At 40.6% G+C, this 23900-nt stretch overlaps 2 protein-coding genes across 4 annotated transcripts; one reads left to right on the top strand and one right to left on the bottom strand.

Annotated features, from left to right (window-relative positions):
- Positions 1 to 10: 10 nt before the first annotated feature.
- mbtd1 (mbt domain containing 1) lies at positions 11 to 15661 on the top strand. Of its 3 annotated transcripts, none has more exons than XM_084568089.1 (17): positions 13 to 568; positions 1545 to 1749; positions 1865 to 1998; positions 2087 to 2201; positions 2293 to 2375; positions 2463 to 2580; positions 2851 to 2985; positions 3079 to 3167; positions 3320 to 3554; positions 4595 to 4650; positions 5209 to 5313; positions 5473 to 5620; positions 5764 to 5846; positions 6038 to 6272; positions 6847 to 6918; positions 8337 to 8492; positions 8988 to 15661. In XM_084568089.1, exons 1-17 carry the CDS (start codon positions 548 to 550, stop codon positions 9104 to 9106), a joined length of 2109 nt encoding a protein of 702 aa, XP_084424215.1. In that variant the 5' UTR covers positions 13 to 547; the 3' UTR covers positions 9107 to 15661. The 3 variants fall into 3 exon arrangements, with proteins under 3 accessions (XP_084424216.1, XP_084424215.1, XP_084424214.1); XM_084568088.1 differs by lacking the exon at positions 13 to 568 and adding an exon at positions 661 to 798; XM_084568090.1 differs by lacking the exon at positions 8337 to 8492 and having other exon boundaries at positions 11 to 568.
- Positions 15662 to 15931: 270 nt separating this feature from the next.
- On the bottom strand, positions 15932 to 20637 carry nme2a (NME/NM23 nucleoside diphosphate kinase 2a). Its single transcript, XM_084568091.1, has 5 exons — positions 20522 to 20637; positions 18234 to 18366; positions 16805 to 16906; positions 16506 to 16618; positions 15932 to 16379 (listed from the first exon to the last, which is right to left on the bottom strand). Exons 2-5 carry the CDS (start codon positions 18360 to 18362, stop codon positions 16265 to 16267), a joined length of 459 nt encoding a protein of 152 aa, XP_084424217.1. The 5' UTR covers positions 18363 to 18366; positions 20522 to 20637; the 3' UTR covers positions 15932 to 16264.
- Positions 20638 to 23900: the final 3263 nt, after the last annotated feature.

The following is a 23900-nucleotide window of genomic DNA, read 5'->3' as shown; positions in this document are numbered from 1 at the left end:
ATACTTCCATGCTATAAATGTATCGGACAAAACAAATTTTGAGTAGCCAGATGTTAAAACTTTTGGATGTTTCTCACTACACTGCTTTTACCAGAAACATACAAGAGTTCACGTTTTCAAGTCTGCATACCTTTAATATAACTTACATTTTCATTGCCCAAAGTCCCAGTATCCTTTCTGCCTCTGTAAAACAAATAGTTTTCCTTCGATTATTCCCTCTATTTACTCTGGTATTATTTCGACACGGGGAGTCATAAAGAGAAGTTTTAATCCCTTCTTTGAATCGGAGTGTCCATTCATTCATTTCCTTTGCAGAGTTCACTGTTTTGTTTCTGCATCGGTCGATGACCTCCATTCCGGATTGACCAATCACATGAAAGTAGGTTACGCTCGCACATGCGCAAACTCAGCAGAGTAATTTGTTGATATCCTGCTAGTAGTATTCATTTAGACTTTGGTATTTCATAGCCAAATTTATCCCCAGCGTAGGGGTTTTATTTGCATTGGGTAGCAGAGTTAACTAGAACGCTATCTATATGAAGGGCTGATGGAAGACGCAAGGGATTTGGTGAGTGAGTTTGAAATATTTTAGGGCCGCGAGCCTCCGACTCCAGAGGATTTGCTTAGGCTAGCGCTCCTCCTTTGTTGTTATCAGTATATGGTAGCTAGCTAGGTTCTCAGACAGCGTTAAATATTAAAAGGCTTTCCAAAAACCCCAGGAATAGAAATAAAACAAGCTCACGTTTATTTTAACTGGACATGTATAGATTGAACTGTGCCAAGCAACTGAAAAAAATGGTATGCTATTGTGAATAAAAACTGGAAAAACAGGCTTCCGCTAGCTAGCTGCGTTAGCGCTAGTTAGCATAAGAAGCTATTTTTTAATAAGGCCCTCCCTTATTTTAGCTTATATTTTAGTTAACTTTTCAATTTTGTGCACATAAAATTTCGCGTTGAATGTCTTTGCTGGTAGGTACAGTGGTTTGTCTTTCAACGTTCTTGCTTGCTAAATAATTAATGTTAGCGCTGCCAGTTTAAATTTCACCTGTGATGCTCTGAAGAGGAAGTAAGCAGGCTGTGACAGCAGCAAACATTTTGACATTGTTCCGGATCCTGTATTCCCAATGTGCAAGACTTTCTGATTTTCAGATTACTACCGTAATAATTATATTGACTTTTGGCTTTTCTCAGCATGTTTTCATGGTAATTTGTCATTTCAAATTACCACTGACAACTTGCCTGATCAGATTGCAACGCAGACTAGATTAAAGGAAGTGTAAAATATCGTCTTTGTAAACAATAGAATGATCATTTAAAGGCTGAAACAACAAATCAGTAAATAAATTACCCAACAAAAACACTGTAAAGACTAATTAAGAAAATTGTAAAGCAAAATTTGGCCAAATTGCTCTTAGTTTGAGCAAAAAGTTCCCGGCGAACAATGTCTTTGGGCTTGGAACTGGTGGTTGGACACTGAAAGACTTTGAGGACGTTGGCATTTCATTAATTCAGCCTCTGCTTTGGTTGTTTTCTTGACTGTGCAGGCTGAACGCACCCCTCGTTCAGAGCGTAAGCGGCGAGACTCGTTCGGGATGTTTGATGGCTATGACAGCTGCAGCGAGGAGTCCACCAGCAGCTCCAGCTCAGAAGACAGTGAGGATGAGGTAGTGCCCTCCATCCCTGCCAGCCTGCCCATCATCAAGAACAATGGTCAAGTCTACACCTACCCAGATGGAAAGGCTGGAATGGGTATGTACATGGAAATGTGTTTGTCAAGTATTCTTTGTTTGCGTTGCTAAGAAATAACCCGTGAGTGACCAGTAGGATTTATGTCTCCTTTTATTTTGTGATTTCTTCTTGACAGCCACCTGTGAGATGTGTGGGATGGTCGGAGTACGAGATGCTTTCTACTCCAAAACCAAGCGCTTCTGCAGTGTGTCCTGTTCCAGGAGTTATTCCTCAAATTCTAAAAAAGCTAGCATCTTGGCAAGACTCCAGGTGAATGCATTTTAAGTCTGCTCCACCAATTTATCTGTGTTTAATGTGTAATCATACAAATATTGACATCTATTTTTGATTTTCAAAGGGCAAGCCACCTACAAAAAAAGCAAAAGTCTTACAAAAACAGCCTCTCATGGCAAAGTTGGCAGCTTACGCTCAGTACCAAGCAAGTCAACAAAACCAGGCCAAATCAAAAGCTGGTAGGTTACCAAAACACAGTCTTTAACAAAGTTAATGTGGTAACAGTGATTCGATATACTTCAGCTTCCCTCCGTGTGTTTTCTCTGTCAGTGGTCCCTGCAGAGAGCTTTGACTGGGGGCGGTATATCTTTAGCAATAACACGACCGGAGCTCCAGTCAGTTGTTTCAAGCACGTAAGTAAAAGCTGGAGCTGAGTAAATGGTTACTACTGATTTGATGCTGTCATGGCTGCAAAGTTCTCCCCTTCCTTTGTGCCCCAGGCCCCTATGGGAACATGCTGGGGAGACATAGAAGAGGGAGTGAGGATTGAAGTAACCAACTCTGATACCAACCTCTCCACTAAGGTGTACTGGATAGCAGAAATCATAAAGCTAGCAGGTAAGACTAGGTTAATTAAAGGAAGAATGAACTCTAGAAACTTTAGGCATCTTACTTGTCTTTCACGGTAAATTATATGAGTAGCCCACTCAAGCAAACAATGCAAGATGTTGCTCCTAATTACAAGATGTTACCTTTGAGACAGTAAGTCACGTCTAGAAGGAACGAGCAGTAATAAGTGGATAGGGGTTTCTTTATTATTTATATTATTATTTATTATTATTTCAGTGTCAAAAAGTCTCCTCAGAAATATTTTCTGCCACTCTACAGGGTTCAAGGCTCTTCTGCGATATGAGGGCTTTGACAATGACACCAGTAAAGACTTCTGGTGTAATCTCTGTATCCCTGAGGTGCACCCAGTTGGATGGTGCGCTTCTAGCGGCAAACCCCTTGTACCTCCAAAAAGTAAGTGTTTAAATTAGTTTTGTTCTTTAAGTTGCTGGTGTTCTTGGATGCTGTGGGTAATTGTTGCTGTTATATCTGTTATCTCTCTTGTAGGCATACAGCATAAGTACTCTAACTGGAAAGCCTTTCTTGTGAAGCGTCTCACTGGAGCTAAAACACTGCCACCTGATTTCAATACCAAGGTGAGAAACATAACTGCCTTTAAAAATCCATTAAATTAAATGATGACTGATGAATGGTTTTAATTGCCAAAATCTTGACAAAAGAATGTAAGTTCTTTTTACATTTAATTCATTCTTACTGAATGTGACACCCAGTAAATCTTTCACTGTAGGTACATGAGAACCTGCAGTTCCCTTTTAAGAAGCTGATGCGGGTAGAGGTGGTGGACAAGAACTACCTGTGCCGGACACGGGTGGCGCTGGTGGAGCAGGTGATCGGAGGACGCCTCAGGCTGGTCTATGAGGAGAGCCAGGACGGGTCAGATGACTTCTGGTGCCACATGTTCAGCCCCCTCATTCATAATATCGGCTGGTCTCGAAGCATCGGACACCGCTTCAAACGATCAGGTCTGTTTAGAAACCTCTGGCTGCACTTGTCTTGTCTAATGATGAGCATGAAGGCTAAAGTCCATTCTGTGTTTGGAATAAATTTCTTATGAATTTTGATGCCCAGGAATAAACTGAAAGTTAAAGGTTAAACTGATTTTTCTGTAGTTGTTGCTGTTTGTGAGGTTTTCATTTTTATAACAACCCTTGAAGGATAAGCTGACAATGTTGTGTAACTTCCTTATTGTGGAAAAGTCTTTTTTCACAATGAGGAAGAAAGAGCAAAAAGCAGTGTGCCTTTTTTGCACATTCCGACTTTCCTACCATGTCTGTGTCTCGGTCCCAAACACATTCATATCAAATTGAAAATGTGCGAATAGATTTTTCAAAAAAACACATTACTTTTTAAATGGGAAACTAAAAATTTGTTACACAGTTGCATGTAAGAGAAACACTCAAAGCAGTAGGTATAATATGGTTCACTATTATATATGGTAATATAGTATAATATGGTTCAATTTCAAAAATGACAAATCACACATTTCCCATTTATGACTTGATATTCTTTTTGACACCTCCATTTTTATTCAGGTTTTCTTAATAATAATCTTACTAAATTCAAGCTATCGCCAGAGACTTAATAAAGCAAACGATCTTACAGGAGCTGTGCCAGCCATGATAAATAAAGTCACGTTGGTGTGACATGAATGAAATGCCCCCTATAAATGTTGTGTTTGATTCCTGGATGAATGTGTCTTCCACACACATTGTGTTATAAGTGTTTTTACTAAAAGACTGACTGGCTGTTATTTTCAATACAAGTTGTAGCTGCCTCTTCACGGCTCTGTATTCCAGCTCTAGGGTTCTTTTCTGCTCTCTGTGAATCACATCTTTTGTCTTTTCTCAGTCAACCAGAAGCCCAGCTCTTCCTCAGCTCCACCTGTCTGTAGTTTTATTCTTCCTTTGAAGTCATGCTCATGAAGCCTTTTTGACTGTATATTGCTGTAGCATCTTTTCTTCAGACACGACAAGTCTTTCTGATCTGTCAATTTATATTTCAGATTTCACAAAGAAAGCCGAGGGCCAAGTTGATGCTCCCCCACAGCTCTTTCAGAAGGTGAAGTAAAATAGCATCTGTGGCTTTTCTGATACAGTGCGAGTCTGGATTTGTTTTCTTCCTTTGAATCGCCAACTGTTGAAGCAACAAGTTTGAAACGCAGGCATTGGAAGGTGCAGTCTATTGCAGTCAGCTGGACATTTATCTCCCTTTTTATGATGAATTATATGATGATGTGATTATCCCAATCTTCACATTAAAGTGGAGCAAATGTAAAACAAAAATAACAACAGAAGTGTACATCAACAAAGCTTCTTGGAGGGTTTCCAACAGGTCTGTGCGATATACTTCTATCCTACCAGCACTGAGCCATCATTGTGATTTCAACTCATTATGCTTTTACTTTAAAAGAACAGCACACTCACTTACTCAAGATAACACTTAATTTGGGACCAACAAATCCTCCAGCAACCAAATTAAAGCTGGAAGGGAATTGACTGAATAATCTTGATAACAGCATGTTAGCCTGAATTAATTGAACTACATGCAAAATGCATTCTCATAAATGATCTGGTAAACCCTAATATAATAATTTGGAATTTGGTCATTGTATTTCAGGTAAAAGATGTGGACCAGAGTGGGGATTGGTTCAGAGATGGGATGAAGTTGGAAGCCATTGATCCTCTCAACCTCTCAGCTATATGCGTAGCCACTGTAAGAAAGGTAAATGTGTGTATATTAATTCCTCATTAATGCCATGTGAGTATATGCTGTGGGGAAAAGGTGCAGAGTAAAATAAAAAAAATTTTTTTTCTTCTCTATATTAAAATGCCTTCATTTCAAACTAGTCCAGACTAACCAGAGCCATTCTCTGTTGTATAGGTTTTGGCAGATGGGTACCTCATGATCGGGATCGACGGCTCAGAGGCAGTGGATGGATCAGACTGGTTCTGCTACCACGGCACCTCTCCCTCCATCTTCCCTGTCGGCTTCTGTGAAATCAACAATATTGAACTCACACCCCCTAGAGGTACCGTAGACTTCTACCTTTTCTCAGCGAGCCCTTCAGAAATGTGAGTGGGTGTTTGTTCCCATTGAGAGGATCATAGCAAGTCGTTGATTGGATACCTTTTTTTCTTGTGATCTGGTCTGAATGCTGACTCTGTTTCCCAGGGTACACTAAACTGCCATTTAAATGGTTTGACTACCTCAGAGAAACTGGTTCAATAGCGGCTCCTGTCAGGCTCTTTAACAAGGTGGGCATTATTAATGGTTCTTCCGTTTCCTCTTTTCTATTCCTTGTGTTTTGATGTTTTCTGGTGATGTAAAAATATTAAGATTCAGTGTTTATCAGGGCCTCACATGGATTTGTAGGAGGAAATATCTTCCAGTAGCTCATAGTGTTGTACAATTCCTTTTCCTACCTTCCTTTCTGCGTACCCACTAGGAGATTCCTAATCATGGTTTCCGGCAAGGCATGAAGCTGGAAGCTGTTGATCTGATGGAGCCACGGCTGGTGTGTGTTGCCACGGTGACGAGGATTGTGCACCGGCTACTGAGGATCCACTTTGATGGCTGGGAGGATGAGTATGACCAGTGGGTGGACTGCGAATCACCTGACCTCTACCCTGTGGGGTGGTGTCAGCTGACGGGCTACCAGCTTCAACCCCCTGCCTCACAGAGTAAGAACATAATGTACTTTATTACTTTATCCCCTTTTCTGTAGCGTCGCCGTGAGTGTCAGCTTTGTAAACAATGTATATCTTTATGTTTTCATCAAACATACATATCAGGTGACACTTCTTTGCATAAAGTGCCAGCTATTTTCAATGTCATGTATTAGACAAATCTTTTCACATCAGTTTTGTAAAAAACAGTTTATGTGTAATGCTCAGGTAATTTAGGGTTAGTCAGTCAAACCTTGATGTGGTTTAAACAACTGGGCCTAGACCACATCAAAAGGGAGGCTCTCTGTCTGTGTTTGAGCAAACTCTGGTTGAGTTTGTGGTCTGGGCCACCCAGATTCTAGGATGCAGTCGATAGAAATGTGATAATAAAAGCTGAACAACTGTTATATTACTGTCCATTAGCAATATCATGAAAACTGCAGCTGTATCAAACATAATGTATCTCTACACACCAAAAAGCCAACGGATTTAACGGATGACACCTAGCAGCGTTCCAGAATCCACGTTAGAAAGGGTGACATTTGACTCTCTCTCATGATTTGCTGTCTTTTGGCCTTTTTTTTTCCAGGTAGCAGAGAAATGCCCCAGTCAGTGCCCAAGCAAAAGAAAAAGGCCCAACAGTACAAAGGCCAAAAGAAAAGTGAGTCACTGAAAATTTATTTCTCTCCACTCCTTGTTTCCAACCTCTCTTTTTCCTGTTCCTTTCGGCCAGTGGCTACACTTGTGGTGGAATCTCTGCTGCTCTCTGACTGGTCACCTGTTTGATGTGTCCGGAACATTTTCATCAGACCCTTTTGTGTCACATTGCGGGGTGTCGTGTAAAGATGAAAGTAGTGTCATTTCCCTTCGGGTCGGGGACACAGCCTGCACACTTGGACAAAGTAGTGTCTGAGATTTTGTGTTAGTGTTAGAAGGCCTGCTGTTACAGCTCAACAGTTTACAAAAGCAGATGGCTAACACTGAATTGGTACACTTTTTACTAAACACTTTAGTTTTATTTTTGGGAAGTCGGTGGCTGCCAATATTAAATTAAAATCATTTAATGAAAATTTAATGTTTTTCATAATATTTTTTTAGATGCACGTACCTTTTTAGTTTATTGCATCAATCAAATTAAATAGAATGAGTAAAGTGACTGACAGAGTTGATAGAAATCAGTTAGGGCATCTGAATCACTTTCTACCAGGCTGGCTGCAGTATTGTTCATAAGCTCCGTCCCCTCAAGTTTTTTCAAGGATGGTTTCTGTCATTTCAGGTGGTTAATATAACGCTGATGCATGTTCAAGTGTCAAGTGTTTTTCTGGGAAGTTTTGTTTTAGTTTTTGAGCTATAAAACAGGATGATGATTGACCATATGACCATGAAAGTATGAAAAACATTTAAATAAGTACTGTGCAGACTCTGGCTCCAAACTCGCATCAGTTTGACTTAGACCAATGGAAGGAAGTGGGGACGGGTTGTCCATATTTTTGTCACAGTGAAAGCTTCCCACTGGCATGCCCACTATGGCATTAACACAGTACTGCCAAGTAGTGACACTAATAGAATAGTGTGTAGTATCATTGTTAATAGCTAGTGCAAAACTGCCTTAGCGTCACAACACTGTTCAACACTATAGAGTCAACATTTCCAAATAAAAAAGGTAGTTTTATCATATTTCATTCTTTTTCTCAAGAATGAATTAATCTGATATTCTGGTTTTTACGTCACTGGCACTGAAATGGAAGATGAAAATGGAAATGATTTCACTGAAGTATTGACAGCCACAGACTTCCATACAGTTGATACCTTCCTCTAGCTTTCACCTTGGTAGCACTTGGTTCAGTGCATCTGCTTACTTGAGTCTGGCGATCTGAGTACAGATTACCAGGGGCTTATTCAGATGGGTGTTTAAATGCAACGGTGTAACAACAATGTGAGGTAAAATTCACCCTAAGCTCTAACCTTTTTAACTTTCCTTCCTAATACACAATCTAAACACGGTCACGCTCCAATTGAATGAACCCCCTGTGTGTAATAAGCCCCTGGTAGCTTACCTGAGTCTGGCTTGGTGTTTAGAGAGGAAGATTCCGGTTGGTCGACGGCCCTTCAGTCAGGCAGGCAGGAGGAGGAGCAGCTTCTCAGGGGACGAAGAGCAGAGTCCGCCCCCTTACCCTGCCCAGGGGCCTGCTCGGCCCCGGCCCCGAACCCACCTCCACCAAACCCACAAATCAGGTAACGTGACACTAACGACAAAAGCCAAGCACGGCTCAGAGGCTCGACGGCGTTGTTACCAGGAGACAGTCCTCTGAGTTCTGCTCACAGGTCCTCGCTGTGGAGCTGCAAGCTGCTGATGCTGCATGTTCTGCTGTTAAATGAACCTTTGTTTGTACATGTTTGTCATCATTGATCTCACGTGAATATCTCCTCATGTCAGGGAAGGTCTAGAGGTGTGCTGCACTGTTCATTTAATTCACAGGGTTTATAGTTTTTGGCATTCCAAGTGTTTTGTCTCCACTTTGGAGCAACCACTGAGCATGTTTGGTTCATTTGGTCTGTTTTTGTTTTAAAAAAAGTGGTTTTCTTGATGCTCGTCATGCATGTGGAGTTCATATTAACACCTGGAACAAAGACAAAGGCCCTTTGTGTTTTTCACCCAGAGTGCATGAACACAGGTGGCTCATCTTTCCTGCTGTTCTCTCTCTTATCTGTCTCTGTCCCCGCCTGTAGAGTCTCTCCTGCGAATGAAGGAGGAGACGGCCGAGGTGGATGAGTTCACCTTCTCACAGGGCACTTCAGACCAGGAGAGCAACGGCTCAGGCAGCTACTACATCAAACAGGAGCCTTGAGGTCCAACGTTCAGGATGGAGCGGGAGGAACAGGATACGGCACACCTCTGGAAACCCCCCAGCAAGGATAAGGAATGTGGAGGGTCATACTAGCCTCCAATTACACTCAGACCAATGCCAATGGCTGCCTGTGGAGTCTGCACAGGAGACGACGATGAAGAGGAGGAGGGTTTCATGCTTCTGACCTTGTAGCTGTGTGTGCACATAAACACTCACCTGTATGATTGAGGGGTTGGAGCACCCAGAGTCGGGCCTGGGTCACAGATGTTTGGGCATTCTCTTTTTTTTACCACCTTTGGCTTTCTCTTCTCTCCTGTCTGATCCATCCGACCAGACGAGAGCAATTTCAACAGATGGAAAATAAAACAACCCTTTTTACCACAGAAAGGAAGGTCCTGGAACATCAGCCCATCCTGCCTCTGCCATAATCTGGGCCGCACACAGAGACCTGTAGAAACTGTGAGAACCTTTTCTTGAGCCAGGTCTTTAGTTATTATTTTTATTTTTTATTTTTTTTTGCTTCGGTTTGTTTTCAGGTCAAAGAGTCAGCCACTGAACGGCATGAGAAGAGAAGAGGGGCTGGCAGAGAGAGGAGCAGAGTTCTGTATATTTTGATTATTTTTCTTCTGAACAATATTGCCAGGTGGACTTTTACTTTGTTAATAGTACTTGAAGTTATTCTTATTTTTTTTTTTTGTAATAATTTTGGGGTTGTTTTTGTCTTAATGTGCTTATTTTTGCATTTACATTTTTTGGTGGCTGTGTGGGAATCGTAATGTGCATTGTTTCATAAAGTGATTATATTCATATAGTATGTGAAGACCTATTCAGATAGATCTACAGAGTATAGATATTAAGAATTGTGATTTGAAGAGAGATCTTAGTACATTACAGTACAGTGCTGCTTAGCATTACTGATATTGTTTTGGGTTTTTTTCTACTTTCATTTGTTTATTCCAAAATTGGCCAGAAGATTTCCACAGCTGCATTCATTCCCGATTCAGACATTACAGAACCAAAATCCGATTTAAGCTCCGCAATGTCGTTTCATCGAATTGGCTCAAAAGTATTTCGTCATGGATTCATATTTCCATTCGGGTTGATTCATCATTTAGAAAATCAAGAGGCGTTTTCAGTCCACCAACAGTGTTCAATTTGCACTTTCCTTTTGAGAAGCAGAGTCCGGCTTTGGCATTTTCAAATAACTTGTCAGTTATCACGCTTGATTGTAGCTTTTTTCTTATTTATTTATAATGCGAAGTGTTTAATTCCGACATCGAAGCTGCCTGACCCCATTAACAGGGCAGTTTGTTTCTTGAGGCAGCTGTGAAGTTTATTTACAACCTCGTCTGTTTAGAGCAGACCTCTTGTGCAGCGTGTGCAGTCCTCCTCTCTGTTTTTCTTACCACAGAACTCCTCTCACACATTCCTTTGAGCTTTCACTAATACTGTACATCTTAACATCCTGCAGCTATATCAAGTGGCTCTCTGCTTTTTTTTGTCACAGTTACTTTTACATCAACATTTTGAGGTGTATAACCCAGATAAACTGTGGCCTTAACCGAACCTTTCCTTCACAATCCAGCTAACAGCCCTGAGCCCTCAGGTTGCTATGGATTACATTAACCAGAATAAGCTTAATCCAGAGAGCACATATCTAATGAGATAACAGAGTCGTGTGGCTTTGTAAACGTAATGTGGAGCTTTAGGGACCTATCACAGTAACCTCAAATACCACAACACCATTAAGAGTGGCTTAATAGCTCCTAGAGGACAAATTGAACAGTGCTGGCACGGCCAGGAGAAATCGCTTCCTGTATCGTCAAAGTGACTTATCATTGTGAATATTTAAGGGTCTTTGTGCTGTAATGCTGAACAGGAATGATGACAGTCTGGAAATGAAAACCTTGACTCATTTTTAGAAAAAAAAAAGCATTGTGTGACTAAGTGAGCAGCGGGGTATGTTGCAAAAAAAGAGAAACCTTACTGGTATGATAGGGTGCACTCAGAAATGTTTCTCCCACTGCCCAGCCCTGCAGTATATGCTTTGGTCTTTACACTTCGCATGTAGCTGTAAACGCCAGGGAGGAACTTCAGTCTTATCAGAAGCGGACAACACAGCCTGCCAACGTTGGCCCCGTATGTCATCCAAACCACGCAGCATGTTCAGATGTTGTGGATGCATCGCTTACGTACTGTCAAAGGTCGCACTACAACAGTGGTTCAGATACAGGTGTTTCTGGTGTGTTTTGGACCGTGTCTGCTGTATTTATATCCTGAGGAGGACAAATACTCAAACGTTCCATCAGGAACATTTTATTTATGTCTCCAGTGTGCCACCAGAGTAAATCTAAACTTGTGCAAGTTTTCAGTTATCATCAAAAATCGGTTAACTTTTCAAATGATGTATCAAAAACCTATATCGAAAAAATATAAAATCGTGATAAATATTGTAATAAATAATCAATTGGAATAGTATTAATTTCTGTTTAATTGACATGCAGGTGCAACACATGTCTTTAAATGAATAGTTAAATGAAATGCCAAAAACTATCGTTTTGCAGTTCTACTAAAAAAAAAAAAGAAAAGAAAAAATGATTACTGAATCAGAACTGACGCATATAATGTAGGAAAACAGCAATTATGAATACAAGCTTTTGATGCATCATTTAAATTCAGTTAATGTATTTAACATATTAATAGAATATAATTAACTAGTGTACAGGTGGCACACTTTGGACTCCGTACAGCATTTGTAGCATCAAACTTTGGCTTCTGTCATGTTAAGAAAAGCAGGAGACTCTGTCTTGGTTAAAGGATCTAATAATCAAGCAGTTCTGTTGTCCAAAAAGAAAATGTTAACTATTTTATTTGGGTAATATGCAAAAAAAAAACTTCTTCTTTTACTTAGGTTGTTCTTATGTCAGAGCCATATGTATGCAAGCTAATTTATAATTCACCTGAGCCACTCAATGACAGGTTTGCTGTTAATGAAACAAAAAATCAATGCACTGCTTTTTCAATAGTCTCTGAGGGCAGCATTCATATAAGACGACAGGATCTAAAAGAGGCATAAATACATATATTCTATATATATATACACACATACATATATATATATATACATATATAAAAGACTAATGGTAATGGAAAAGACCAGACTCCTCCTTTCATTTTCCTTAGAGCTAGATTTTTGCAGCTGTTTTCTACTACCTCCTGATGCTAGCCACGTTTAGCTAAATAAGAGTGTGAAATAGACAATGGCAGTGTATTAGCATATGCAAATAAATATTGAATAGCAGAAACAATGATCCACTTGAAGACTAGACACCAAACATGGAAGAATTTTATCACAGCACATGAGGTAGTCTTCTAATTTGAATGTTATGCAATAATAAGAATAGATCCCACATTATTTTGCTATATTAAATAAAATTTATAGCACCCGCCAATGTCATGATCACTACATTAATATAATTAATATGAGATAATTTAACAAAATAATATTGTATAACTGTGATTCTTGTGAGCAAGGGTTCATATAGAGTAAATACTGTATGGCCAAAGGCTGTAATGAAATGCAGAGCAGATTTAAACCTCTCAGCCTCTCAGTGACGGTAAAAGATCCATAATTTCTCTTTCTACCAGTAAGGTTCATGATTCAATTCTCAGGAAGTTTGTGTTTCTGTTTCTTTTTTTCTTTTTTGGTTTTAAAAGTTGTAATTACAAGTTTGAATCAGCTGGCTTTGAAAAGCTCAGACGCCTTCATGTGCATTCATTTTACGGGAGCAAAAGAGTGCTAAAATAACTACGGATGTAGACGCAGCTGAGGATGGAGTTATTATTTTTGCTATTAGAATTAAATACAAGAATTATAATCTGTTATTTTTATGGTTGACAAATTCACACAAAGATCATTTTATTTGAACAATTTATTTGAGGAATTTCAATGTGTATTTTGAAATACTATAGTTTTTTAATTTTACATTTGAATTTGGCGTTACAAAACAAGTATAAAAAAGTTTTTTGATATACAGAAATTCATAATTTTTATAGCTCTCTTAAATCTGCGTTTGTTTTTAAAAGAATTTATCTATTTAACGTAACCAGTTTTGACATTGCCAATCCTGGCAATACAGATTCATTGCAAGTTTTAGTTTCTAAATATTTGATTGTTCAATTTAAATCACAGAAATCCAAATAGACGGAATAAAGAGTTTTTAGTGATCTGCGCTAAGCATTCAGTTGAGGTAAAATTTACACTGAGGAATTCAGTTGCTTATACGGTGTAATTATCACGGCACTTCATTGCTTCCATACATTCAAACAACAAAGGTCTTATCTCACCTTTTCGTGTATGTTTCTCCACTTTGTGTTGCTTTTAAACTGTCGTCATGTCTAGTACTCCATTACGAGTGATGATACAAATTAACACATGGATGTTTGATATATTTTTAGTTCATCCCGCTTTTTGTAGCTGTTGAGTTTTCCTTTTGATTCGTTAACGGGATGCAAGATTGTTTTTTTTTCTACCAGTTTCCTTTTGAATTGGTCTCTCGGTCAGATTGGACAACGCGCTTGGCTGAAACAGTAAGCCTCTAAATGAGCAATAAAATATCAGTGTATCACAATCATTTGAAGCAGACAGGTTTCATGTAGGGTCTTTTATAGGGGGTTATTTTCCTCTAATGTTGGAGGGAAGAAAGAAGCATTAAAATACTTCTAATTGCATTAATATCTTAGTACAAAATGAAAGACTGTTCTATGGACTAACTGCTGCTACCAACCTTTCGATTAACCCAAGATAATCAAAGGCACAATCAACACTGTTTGGATATTCAGTTTCTCACTTCTCCTTGTAGATATTAAAACTTTCTTGTTTCACCTTGATCCCCAACCTCCATCCACGGAAGCTGTTGTTGGAAGTGTTTAGGCCTCAGTAGCTAGAGACGCAAACGGTGAGTCAAATGCATGGAGCAGAACACTTTGTGCTAAGCTTTTTTGTTCTGTATTTATCATTGGCTGATCTTCGGTTTGTGTTTCCCCCTTCTACTGTTATCAGGAAAGTATGGAAGACCATTTGCGCTAAGAAAGAAGATTAAATACATTATTTAATAAACAAGATTGCAGTTAAATTTTGAGATACTAAGTCAAATTGGTAAAATTGTAATGATGTTAAATGTAATATACGGATTTACTATCATCAGAGTTGTGAACAGAAACCAAACTATTTTGTAATTTTGGCTCAAAGTTTTGAATAGTGCATCTTGTATACAATTTCACTTTTTTGTTTTACAATGTTGACTTACTAATTTCAAATAAGTTCAATTTGTGGTGTATGTGTAATTTTAAATTGAATTTGTGCTGTTTTTTAATTCTGGTTTTCAAACGTCTGATGTAGTATCTCACAATTTTGACTGTCCTTTAAAATGATTTTTATTTGTAAGCCAAATTTGAAAGAAAAAAAAGGACTGCATTCATTGGACTTACCTTGTGTATACTCACAGTTGATTTGTTTCTTTCTTTTCTGGCACTGATGGGTTTCCATAGATTGACTCATTTGTAGTTGCAGAGGTCTTATTTCACCTGTATTTGTGCCAGATGTGTGTAGTGATGAGAGGCAGGCTGGAGTTGGGTTTTTTGATTATTTCTCCTTGGATACTAACACGGGTCTTTTGTCTCCCCCTTCCCCATTATATGAAACCATTATATTGTGGTGCTATATATATATTTGATAAAAATGACTTAATGTATTGGGATTACTATTGTCTGAAAATAATTGTGAGAGGGTTATGTTGCAAAATTTATTTTGGATACAAATAAAAAAAAAAAATCTGTTAATAGTTAATAAATCTATTGATATAACACTGACCCTTGAGGTACATCATTAGATTACAGTTTAAAGTTTGTACATCCTTTTGATAGTGTATATCAGTTTCCTTTCATATGGTAAATTTGTGCTGTGATCAAGCTTTGATAGACTTTGTAAATAAAGCCAAATGTTTGGATCATCATACTGGTTGTAATGGACGGCTTCTTTGTTTACAAGTGTTGCAAACTGTTTCCGCATGGCTGTGAAAGTTTATCTGGTGATTTTTGTAAGAACTGCCTTTTACACTGAATAAAAACAAAGCTTATGACTTCAAACGCTCTGGAAATGCTTCGTCAGTTTCAGTTCTTGATTCTGTCAAGGGCATTTCATCTTTGGACACAGGCAGGTCGGCACAAATCCAGGCAGGATTTAAGGACACACTTAGTGTTTGCTCCGCTACTGCAATCCAACCTTTTACATCAGATTCTTATCCGAATTAAAACAAAGCTCAAAGTGTGTATAGTCTGAGAAGGTGAACAGTTTCCACTGTGGAGTTATACTGTGACACTGTAGAGCAGTTTAAATCTACATCTGCACTCCCTCTAGTGGAAATAGTACCAACAGCCTCATGAAAAAGGGCCAATACATTTGTCTTCTACAAAGTAAAAGCCTTCAAGTAGCAGTTCAGCAGTAAAGTGTCCCCTGTTACTATCTAGTTATATTTAGTATGGAAAACCTGATGACTCTTGGATCAAATTATTTCAATCTGTAATATTTAAATACATGGACATGTAAATAATTCATTGTACCAGGACAAACCCAGTGCTCCTACCAGGATGGTGGATCTGAAAGCCAACACGTAATCTCAGATTAAGCTCCTCTAATCCTGCCTAGCAGTTGATACCCACCACATTATGATGTATCATTGCTTATCCTGTGTGAGTTCATCAGGTCACAATAAGATCATACATCAGTGCTCTGGGTAATCTGACCAAAAGGAGGGAGACAGTTGGTATCGTGTGAATTTTATTGGAAAGCAGATCACCTTTAACAAAACTAACAGTCAAAGACATGTTTCAAGTCATTAACTGCACATTCAAGGAATGATGGAATGTTGCTAAAGGAATGAAGTTTAGGAATGAATCCGGACTAGACATGGACCTCAGCAGAGACCAAATCCAAGTACAGTATGACGATGAGGGCAAGAGGAGGACCTGAAGACTGTGGGACACGAAGAATGGAACATCACTTCCTCTCCCTCTAGGCTACGGGCAAAAACGGGAAATGTGAGGCAAGAGTTTCACTGGTGTGCGACCAGCATGAGGACCGCTGCAGCACACAGCAGCTCAGTAGAGCCAGCTGAAGGCACAGCTAGTGTAGGTGGTCAGCTCTTCTGGTTTGAACCACAGGGAAACCTCCTTGTTGGCACTCTCTACCGAGTCACTGCCGTGGATGATGTTCCTGTGAAAGGGACAGGGCAAAAAAAGTTAGAAAATTAATTTCTACAAGGTAATAAAGAGGCAGAGTATCCTCAAAGACCATGAACATTTCAATGGTAGCGTGCAAAATAAAGAAAACAGCACTCACTTGCTGACATCTATGCAGTAGTCTCCTCTGATGGTTCCGGGCTTGGAATCAGCAGGGTTGGTCTCACCCAGCATCACCCTGCCTGTCTTCACCACACCCTTGCCTTCCCACGCCTGGAACACACAGGATGGAGATGAAGCTAGCTGACCTGCCAACACTTCCAAACTTCTAAACAGTCCTTTAAAAATTTCCAACAGTTAACGTATTGTGTGCGTTTCATTTCCTCAGGCAGAAAAACTGGTTTTAAACTCGGTACCAGTCCTGACTGGTGAACAATGAGTTTTGTGTTGTCTTCTTACCATGGCAACCACTGGTCCAGAGCTCATGTAATTAATGAGGGTAGGAAAGAATGGTCTGTCCTTCAGGTCGATGTAGTGCTGCATGAGGAGGTCCTCAGAGGCCTGTAGCAGGGAAACAATCACAACTTACAAATCCTACACAACCATTTCTATTAATGCAACAATGTCATGACAGGTATGGAAGTACCATTATTAAATCTGAATTCAGATCAGACTGCACTGGACATGGGCTGAACTAGCCAATGAGCAGAGCTCAGTATTAGACAGTCTGACGTCTTCCTCCATTGTAAAATCTAAACTGAATTGCTTTAATCTGTCTTAAACCATACAGTTTAATATTTTCCCTTAGTTTATTCTACAAAATGACGGACTGTTCATCTGTGACAGCATTGACGCAAAGTTAATAGAAATTTGGCCTCAACTGAGAGACTAGTAACACGGTCTTCCTTAATGAAGCCGAGTCCTAAACATAACATGTCCTCATGGTCTCAATCTAGTACGGTCTACTCCATGTCCTAGACTGCATAACTGCCTGCAGTGATGTCCATCCTGGATGTGCTACATAACCTCACTCTGATGCTTAAAGGGGCAAGTCTTAAGCTTAAAGACTTGCCCTCCACTCTAAACTGGTTCACAGTTCACACGACAACCTTAGCATACACCAGCTCAGTACAGACCACTCTCATGTCACAAGTTTAAAAAAAAAAAAAAAAAAGGAAATCTGTCAGTGAATATCTGATGCTGCATGGCAAGATCCCTCTCTGCCGCCCAGACCACCTGAGCTGCTAGTCAACTCTATAGACTCTGCTGCACAGTTTGACATGTCTAGCCTGCTCTGGAGACAGTGTCCTCCATTGCAGATTCACAATGCACTTGGCATCTATTCTGGTTTCACTTCCTGCTGCAACAATGCCGACACCAGGATTTAACCCAAGCAATAAGGCTTAATCTACTTCATGTCAGTAAATCAGAACAGGACATGCGAGTGGCTGTGGCTCAGGCAGAGCAGGATGTACACCAACTAGAGGGTTAATAGTTCAGTCCCTGGCATATGGACCATAGTGTCTTTGAGCAAGACACTGAACTGAGTAGCTCCCAGTGCTTGGCCCTGGTGTGTGATTGGGTGAATGAGGGTAAATGTGACATTGTGACCATAAAGCGCTTTGAGTACCAATAGGTAGAAAAGCATTTCTTACAGTGTAACCCTAGCATAACGTGTTTATAAATGAAGCACATGGCTATGGCTATGCCGTGTCCTCCATTGCCTCAGATCAGATGTTAGAGGACCTTCAGTGCTAATCGGTTATGCTACAGTCAGGAATAGACAAGCCAGCTAATCAGCTCACCAGGTCTTAGCTGACACTTTACACACCCAGTAGATCATGTGCACATGCTAAAGTCAACACACTGCAGATAAAAGTTGATTTACCTGGATCATCTTCATGCCGACGAGTTTGAAGCCCTTCATCTCAAACCTCTTGATGATCTCTCCAATGATGCCCCTCTGCACGCCATCGGGCTTGATGGCGATGAATGTGCGTTCCTTCAACTCAGCCATGACTCTGAAACACAGCACCCAACAGAAAAAACAAGGGATCAAGTCCAAATCCAAAAAAAAGAGTGCGCTGCGGGAGAACAAGCCTGAAGGGTCACTCACGGCGCTCGCTCGCATTTGGCACAGTTGGCGGCGGGGCCGGCTGCCGAGGGCCCCGACCCCATTGAGCACACCGTCAGGGTCAGTATGGATGTGACGAGTGATCAGTGAAACAGGACTACTGTGACACGGACTGGCGGCCCCACCCACAAACTAAACCTCTTTATCCTCAAACCGTTTCTGTGTTGCAGACTCAGTCAAAGCTCATGAGTGAGACAACTGCTAAAAAACCCACAACACTGCACTGAAACTGAACTAGAAATGTTGCATGAAGTGTCCATTTGTAATCCAACAGTGTTTTTATTATGGAATCTGGTTCCAATTATGAAGAGAATCTTTATGTCAAGCAAATTTAAAACCTAATGACAGATAGCTGCTGCCCCATATACAAAATCTTCAGAGCAGGCAAGCATAGACCAAATGAGTCAACATGGAACTACAGTAAATTACTAGATAAACATGTTGACAGCAATCACAGTATGTAGTCATGCTTGTATTATTGATGAATTTAACCGCTTGCTTCTGATAGTCTTTCCCTTCATTGTCCTCAAGCAGATGAGTCCCATTTATGAGGTGGCTTCTGCTCAGAGTTTCTTCCAGTTAATGGAGTCCTTCCTTGAAACCTTTTGATCGTTATTGGTGCCAAATATGTGTGCAAGTGCAACTTTAGGATATTACAGGAATATGAGCTTTGCATTCATTAAATAATCTGAATAAGAAATGGTGGACTTCTTAACTAAAGCATTAGTTAAGAGCAATAGATCGACCCGGTGTAGCCAGACTATTCTTAGAATTTAGACTATAGGACCAGTAACATACCATATGGTATTCATTATAGGATGTTTCAACTGAGGGGGGGGAAAAAAAATAAATAAAAAATGTAAAATGGCTTCCAGGCTAAGGCCTTGAGTCTGAACATCATAAAACCCACAGATGAGACATAAGGCAGCCCTGAGAGGAGGAGAGAAAAAAAAAAAAAAAAAAAAAAAAAAAAAAAACCCAACCCTACCCACATCCCGTTCACCTCTTGCAGGCCTACAAAATAAATGAGTACAGCACTCATAATTTACATTGCAAAACTGAAGGACAGCATAGAAACGGAACACCTCTGCCAAACCAGATCCACATAATTAAATTGAATCACCGCCTGCTCCTGCCCACCCTCTTCATTTACTGATGTTATCAAATTAAACCTGTCTGACAAGCTCCTTCCGTTGTACTTCCTGTCCCATTTTCATCAATATATAAGTGACGTTTAATACCTGGGATCGACAAAAAAAAAAAAAAAAAACCTGTTAATGACCGTTTGAGAAGTAGTTTAGAGAAACTTCAGTGCCGGTCTTTAACGCTACAGCTGACCGTTAATGGAAGGAGTTTAGGCAGAGAGTCTGGCAGGCCTGCAGTAAACAGAGCCACATCAGATCAGCAGTGTATCAGCTGTTTATCAGCTGTGTTTACAGGTTCAGTATTTGCACCGCGCTCGTGACGTGACAGGTCAGCGCGAGCAACTTTAAGGAGAGCGCGCGGGCAGAGCTCAGCGCCGCCTGCTCTCTGCAGCAGACGTCAAGGCTGCCGGCTGCACTTGACACGCCGGGTCTAGCGACGCAGCCGACACCGACTTAAGGCCCGGGTCTCATCCTCAAGCGCGAACTCCTCTTTACTAGAACTGGCTCACATTCCGAAACCGCGAAATAATTTCAGCCCACAGCCAGCAGAACAGCGAGGTTTCCGGACAGGCCCGGGCCGGGCCTTCACAGACAGCCACATGGCCTCTTTTGTTCGCGCTGCGTCAGTGAGTCGGCTCTACTGCGTCTAATGAGCGGAACAGGGCGGAAAACCTGTGGCTGCGCTAGGACCACTCTAAAACTACACCCCATATTCTCCATTATTAATAACTCCAGAATATATATTATATAGTTTATGGGAAAATAAATCCCCACATAAGAAATAATAAAAGCCGACGTCAAACTCAGCAGAATAAACGCCGCAAAGGACTCTGCAGAACTTACAGAAACACAAACCCTGTTTATACGAAGACTAGTGCAAAATTATTATCCTAATACCTTGACAGTGACGCTCCGGTTAGGTGACGAACAGCAGTTGCTCCGGTAAACGTGGGAGAAGACCTACTGAGTGTGCGCAGCCGCCTTTTATCCGTGTGGGTGGAGATTGAGACGACGGCAAGTCACCGGAGTCAAAAGAGCACTTTGTGCGGTAGTCTCGCGAAACTACATGTTTCAGTTCCGGCCTCGCGAGAACACGTGCGCTCATCTTAAATGACCGTGCACTTAACACGGTCATACTGTATGAACCTCCCTTGCAGTATGGTACAGACAACATGAAAACGCACACTTTTTTCACTGCAGCAAAACTGTTACATGGTTAAACGTTATGAAGCAATGTCAAAGCCATAAATAATCAAATAAAGACATTTATATTTTATGTTCATTTTATAAGAAGAGAATATATACTACATAGTAGCATATTAAATAAATGCTTTACGAATTTGACTGATGGTTGAATGGATGGATGGATGACTTTATTTTTTGGAATATTAATTTCAACTTTCATCAGCTGCTAGGGATATAAATCACAATAAGAACGACAAACAATTTTTCAGTTCAGCAGTTGCCATCAATCACTAAAACTGTCCCTGCAGTATGCTTCCACTTAAGAAGACTCCTTCTCCCTGTTCTGCACTGCATTTCACATCACTTCTTTCACTTATCACAGACATATAGTTTTGCTTTCTGTCTGGAAATATACCAATGCAGGCGGGTTGGGTTGGCACATTTGGCCTAGGACGAAGTTCACCATCCTTTCTTAGATGAGGAACTAACAAAAAAAAAAACCCAATATAACCAATAACAGAGCAACTCAGAGCAGTAACTCCTACCATTGGTCCCTGTGTTCCCATCTTAAGCCTATCACGACAACATAAAGCCTTTGTGGCAGCTTGGGATTTTACTCACACGAGCACATTTACGCATGTGTGGAAAAACAAATGCACACATAGAGTGAATACAGTCATAGTGTACTTGCGTATCTGCAGGCTTAGTTGCCAACATGAGACTCTTAAGAAGAATTATAGGTCCAAATCTGCAGCTTATTGCTTTTAATGTATGAGCATACTAGTTGTAAAGTCACTTTAGGGGCTGCATAATATTCATGGATGTAAGCTTAATGCAGCTTGTGATATTAAGACCATTAAGAACTGTATCTCTTACCTAAAGCACAAGCATTCCCATCTCACATATACTACCCAGTGCTGATTAATGGAGTTTTCCTGAGCCTGCCTTCCAGTATGAAAATATGAGGTATGTTGGCCCAAACCAAGTCTCCTTGTCTGATTGAATCTGCATTGAAACATTAATTTTCTCCCTGTGGCTGTCACCGGCTTTAATGGATGCTGATGCAGCAGTGGGAACTGAGACCCAGAGATAAAGAATGTCTTCCTGCAGACTGGTGGGACCTGGCGGCACGAGCCCACAATTAACTCTCATTAACAGATGGGTGAAAGGCAACACATGCAGTTCCACAAAGCTTCTGCTTGGCAAAACTTTGGTGACATAAAGAACTCTTTAAATGACTTGATGCTTTAAGTGAATGTGTAATCACTGCTCCTTTCCCTTCCTCCTCTCTTTCGTGCCCTCCTCTCCTCCACCATTCTCTCCTCCACTCCCTTCCTGCTCCAGCAGCGGATGCTCTTACAAAACAAATGGACAGTTAATCCTGTGGCCTAATCTCCTGCGTTCAACTCCCAGTCCTATTTTTAGCTTAAAGCCAGGATTAAACAGTCTTCCTCTCTCTAACAGAGTTATTCAGGAGGATGAGACTATTGATGGTGAAGTGTTGCTCACAAAATCCATACAGAAAGCTTGTTAGACGGTCCTTGGTGTGTGTGTGTGCTGTTGTCATTTTACTACAAAGGCCTCAAGTGGCATACAGATCCAGTTCACTGAGGTTGTGGAACAATTGACACCGGCTTAGAGTTTTCTGGTGCGACAGGGCACATTGTTTGCAGAACATTTGAAGTCGGAAGCTATTTGTGGCGTAATGGATTGTAATACTGAGTCATTATTTTGCTTTTAAAGGAAGCCCTCTCTGCTTGTGAGAAGGTGAAACTGTTTTATTGCTTCGGATGTAAAATGATATGTAAAATTTTCTTGTAAAAAGGTTTGTTTATTGCCGGAAATTGTTCAGACGCACAAGCAGATGGATGACTTCAGGTGTCACGTTGGAGGTTTTAGTGGAAGACAAGTCTTCCAATGCGACCCGAAGGAGGGAGTGGGCTTCACACCTCCTCATCTGACAACCTCGACTGGCGCTGCACCTCTCAGTGTGCAGACTTACACCAGAGGTCACTCATAAACATGTCACTTCTTCTTTTTTTATCTGCATTCACCTTTATGGAGTCTGTAGATCTCTGCATTCTGTGCCTGTCCACAGGGGATTGTAAAAGTGCTGAGAATCATGGCTGCAATATGACATGCAGTGTTCTGGAACTGAGGTTATGATGAGATTATTGCCTCTGACTGTAGCAGCAATGTCTGGATCCAAAGAGCAAAAGCTCACTTAAAACATTGTGTTTTATGAATTCATAATTTAAAGCAAAGCTGTAAAGCCGCCAATGCAATTGGCAAATAGTCACCACACATTGTGGCCTGATTAGAACACCTTATTGTTGGGTCCATACTGACCATCACAGTATTAATCTAGCTATTCCCCACGCTGAAATGATAGCCTAATTGATTGATCTGTATAATTTAGCAACAGGATTTGAGTAAACTTGGGTTAGTGCTTTTTGTTCCTCCTTGATGAGGGCTCGTCTGCTCTTAATTGAATATGGAATCTGAGTTGTGGCTGATCTATGTGCACTGTGGAACAGGTTCTTCTGGATCTTCAGGCAGCGATTGGTTCACCTGTTGCTTTTGGTTAGACCAGAGGACCAGATCCTACGGCTTCTTGTGGATTAAAGAGTGGCTTCTCTCCTTTAGGCCTGGTGTTGGATTATGTACAGGCAATGTGACTGTTTCACCTCTGCTTGAGTCATTGAACACATCACCGTGTCAAGCTTCCCTTCTTTAATCCCTAACCAACAGCTGGCCCGTTTTGGAAAGTTTGCCAGTGGTTTTAAAAGATAAGACATGAAATGCAAGAAAGCCTCATCAAGCATCGGGCTCCCTTGTGTCTAATGTAGTTGCTGAAAATGACCTCACAGATGTTTGAAAATGTTCATGCAGCTGTTTGACAGTATCCATGGGTGAAAGTTATACTGATGGCAGTGAATGGACAGATGCATGGTATCTTGTGTTTCTCCTCAGTTAAAGCTGATCCAGCCTAATAAAAAAGGGGCGAGAACCATGTGCGTTTATCATCATGTGTTCTTGTCTGCACTTGTGTTCTTGTGAAACATCACCAGTTGCTGCTGCTCCACCAGTT

Source organism: Chelon labrosus (assembly GCF_963514085.1).
Source record: "Chelon labrosus genome assembly, chromosome: 19".
Lineage (NCBI taxonomy): Eukaryota > Metazoa > Chordata > Actinopteri > Mugiliformes > Mugilidae > Chelon > Chelon labrosus.
The sequence above is the reverse complement of the archived record's forward strand: the minus strand, read 5'-3'. Positions and strand labels throughout refer to the sequence as shown.

Bases quoted from the DNA above. Each gene is read 5' to 3' on its own strand.
- nme2a (XM_084568091.1), bottom strand. From the start codon at position 18,362: ATGGCTGAGTTGAAGGAACGCACATTCATCGCCATCAAGCCCGATGGC. The intron at 16,619-16,804 runs GTAAGAAGACAA...TGTGTGTTCCAG, and splicing joins CTGGACCAGTGGTTGCCATG to GCGTGGGAAGGCAAGGGTGT. The intron at 16,380-16,505 runs GTGAGTGCTGTT...TCCCTTTCACAG, and splicing joins TACTGCATAGATGTCAGCAA to GAACATCATCCACGGCAGTG.
- mbtd1 (XM_084568088.1), top strand. From the start codon at position 760: ATGTATAGATTGAACTGTGCCAAGCAACTGAAAAAAATG. The intron at 2,376-2,462 runs GTAAGTAAAAGC...TTTGTGCCCCAG, and splicing joins CAGTCAGTTGTTTCAAGCAC to GCCCCTATGGGAACATGCTG. The intron at 5,314-5,472 runs GTAAATGTGTGT...TCTGTTGTATAG, and splicing joins GCGTAGCCACTGTAAGAAAG to GTTTTGGCAGATGGGTACCT.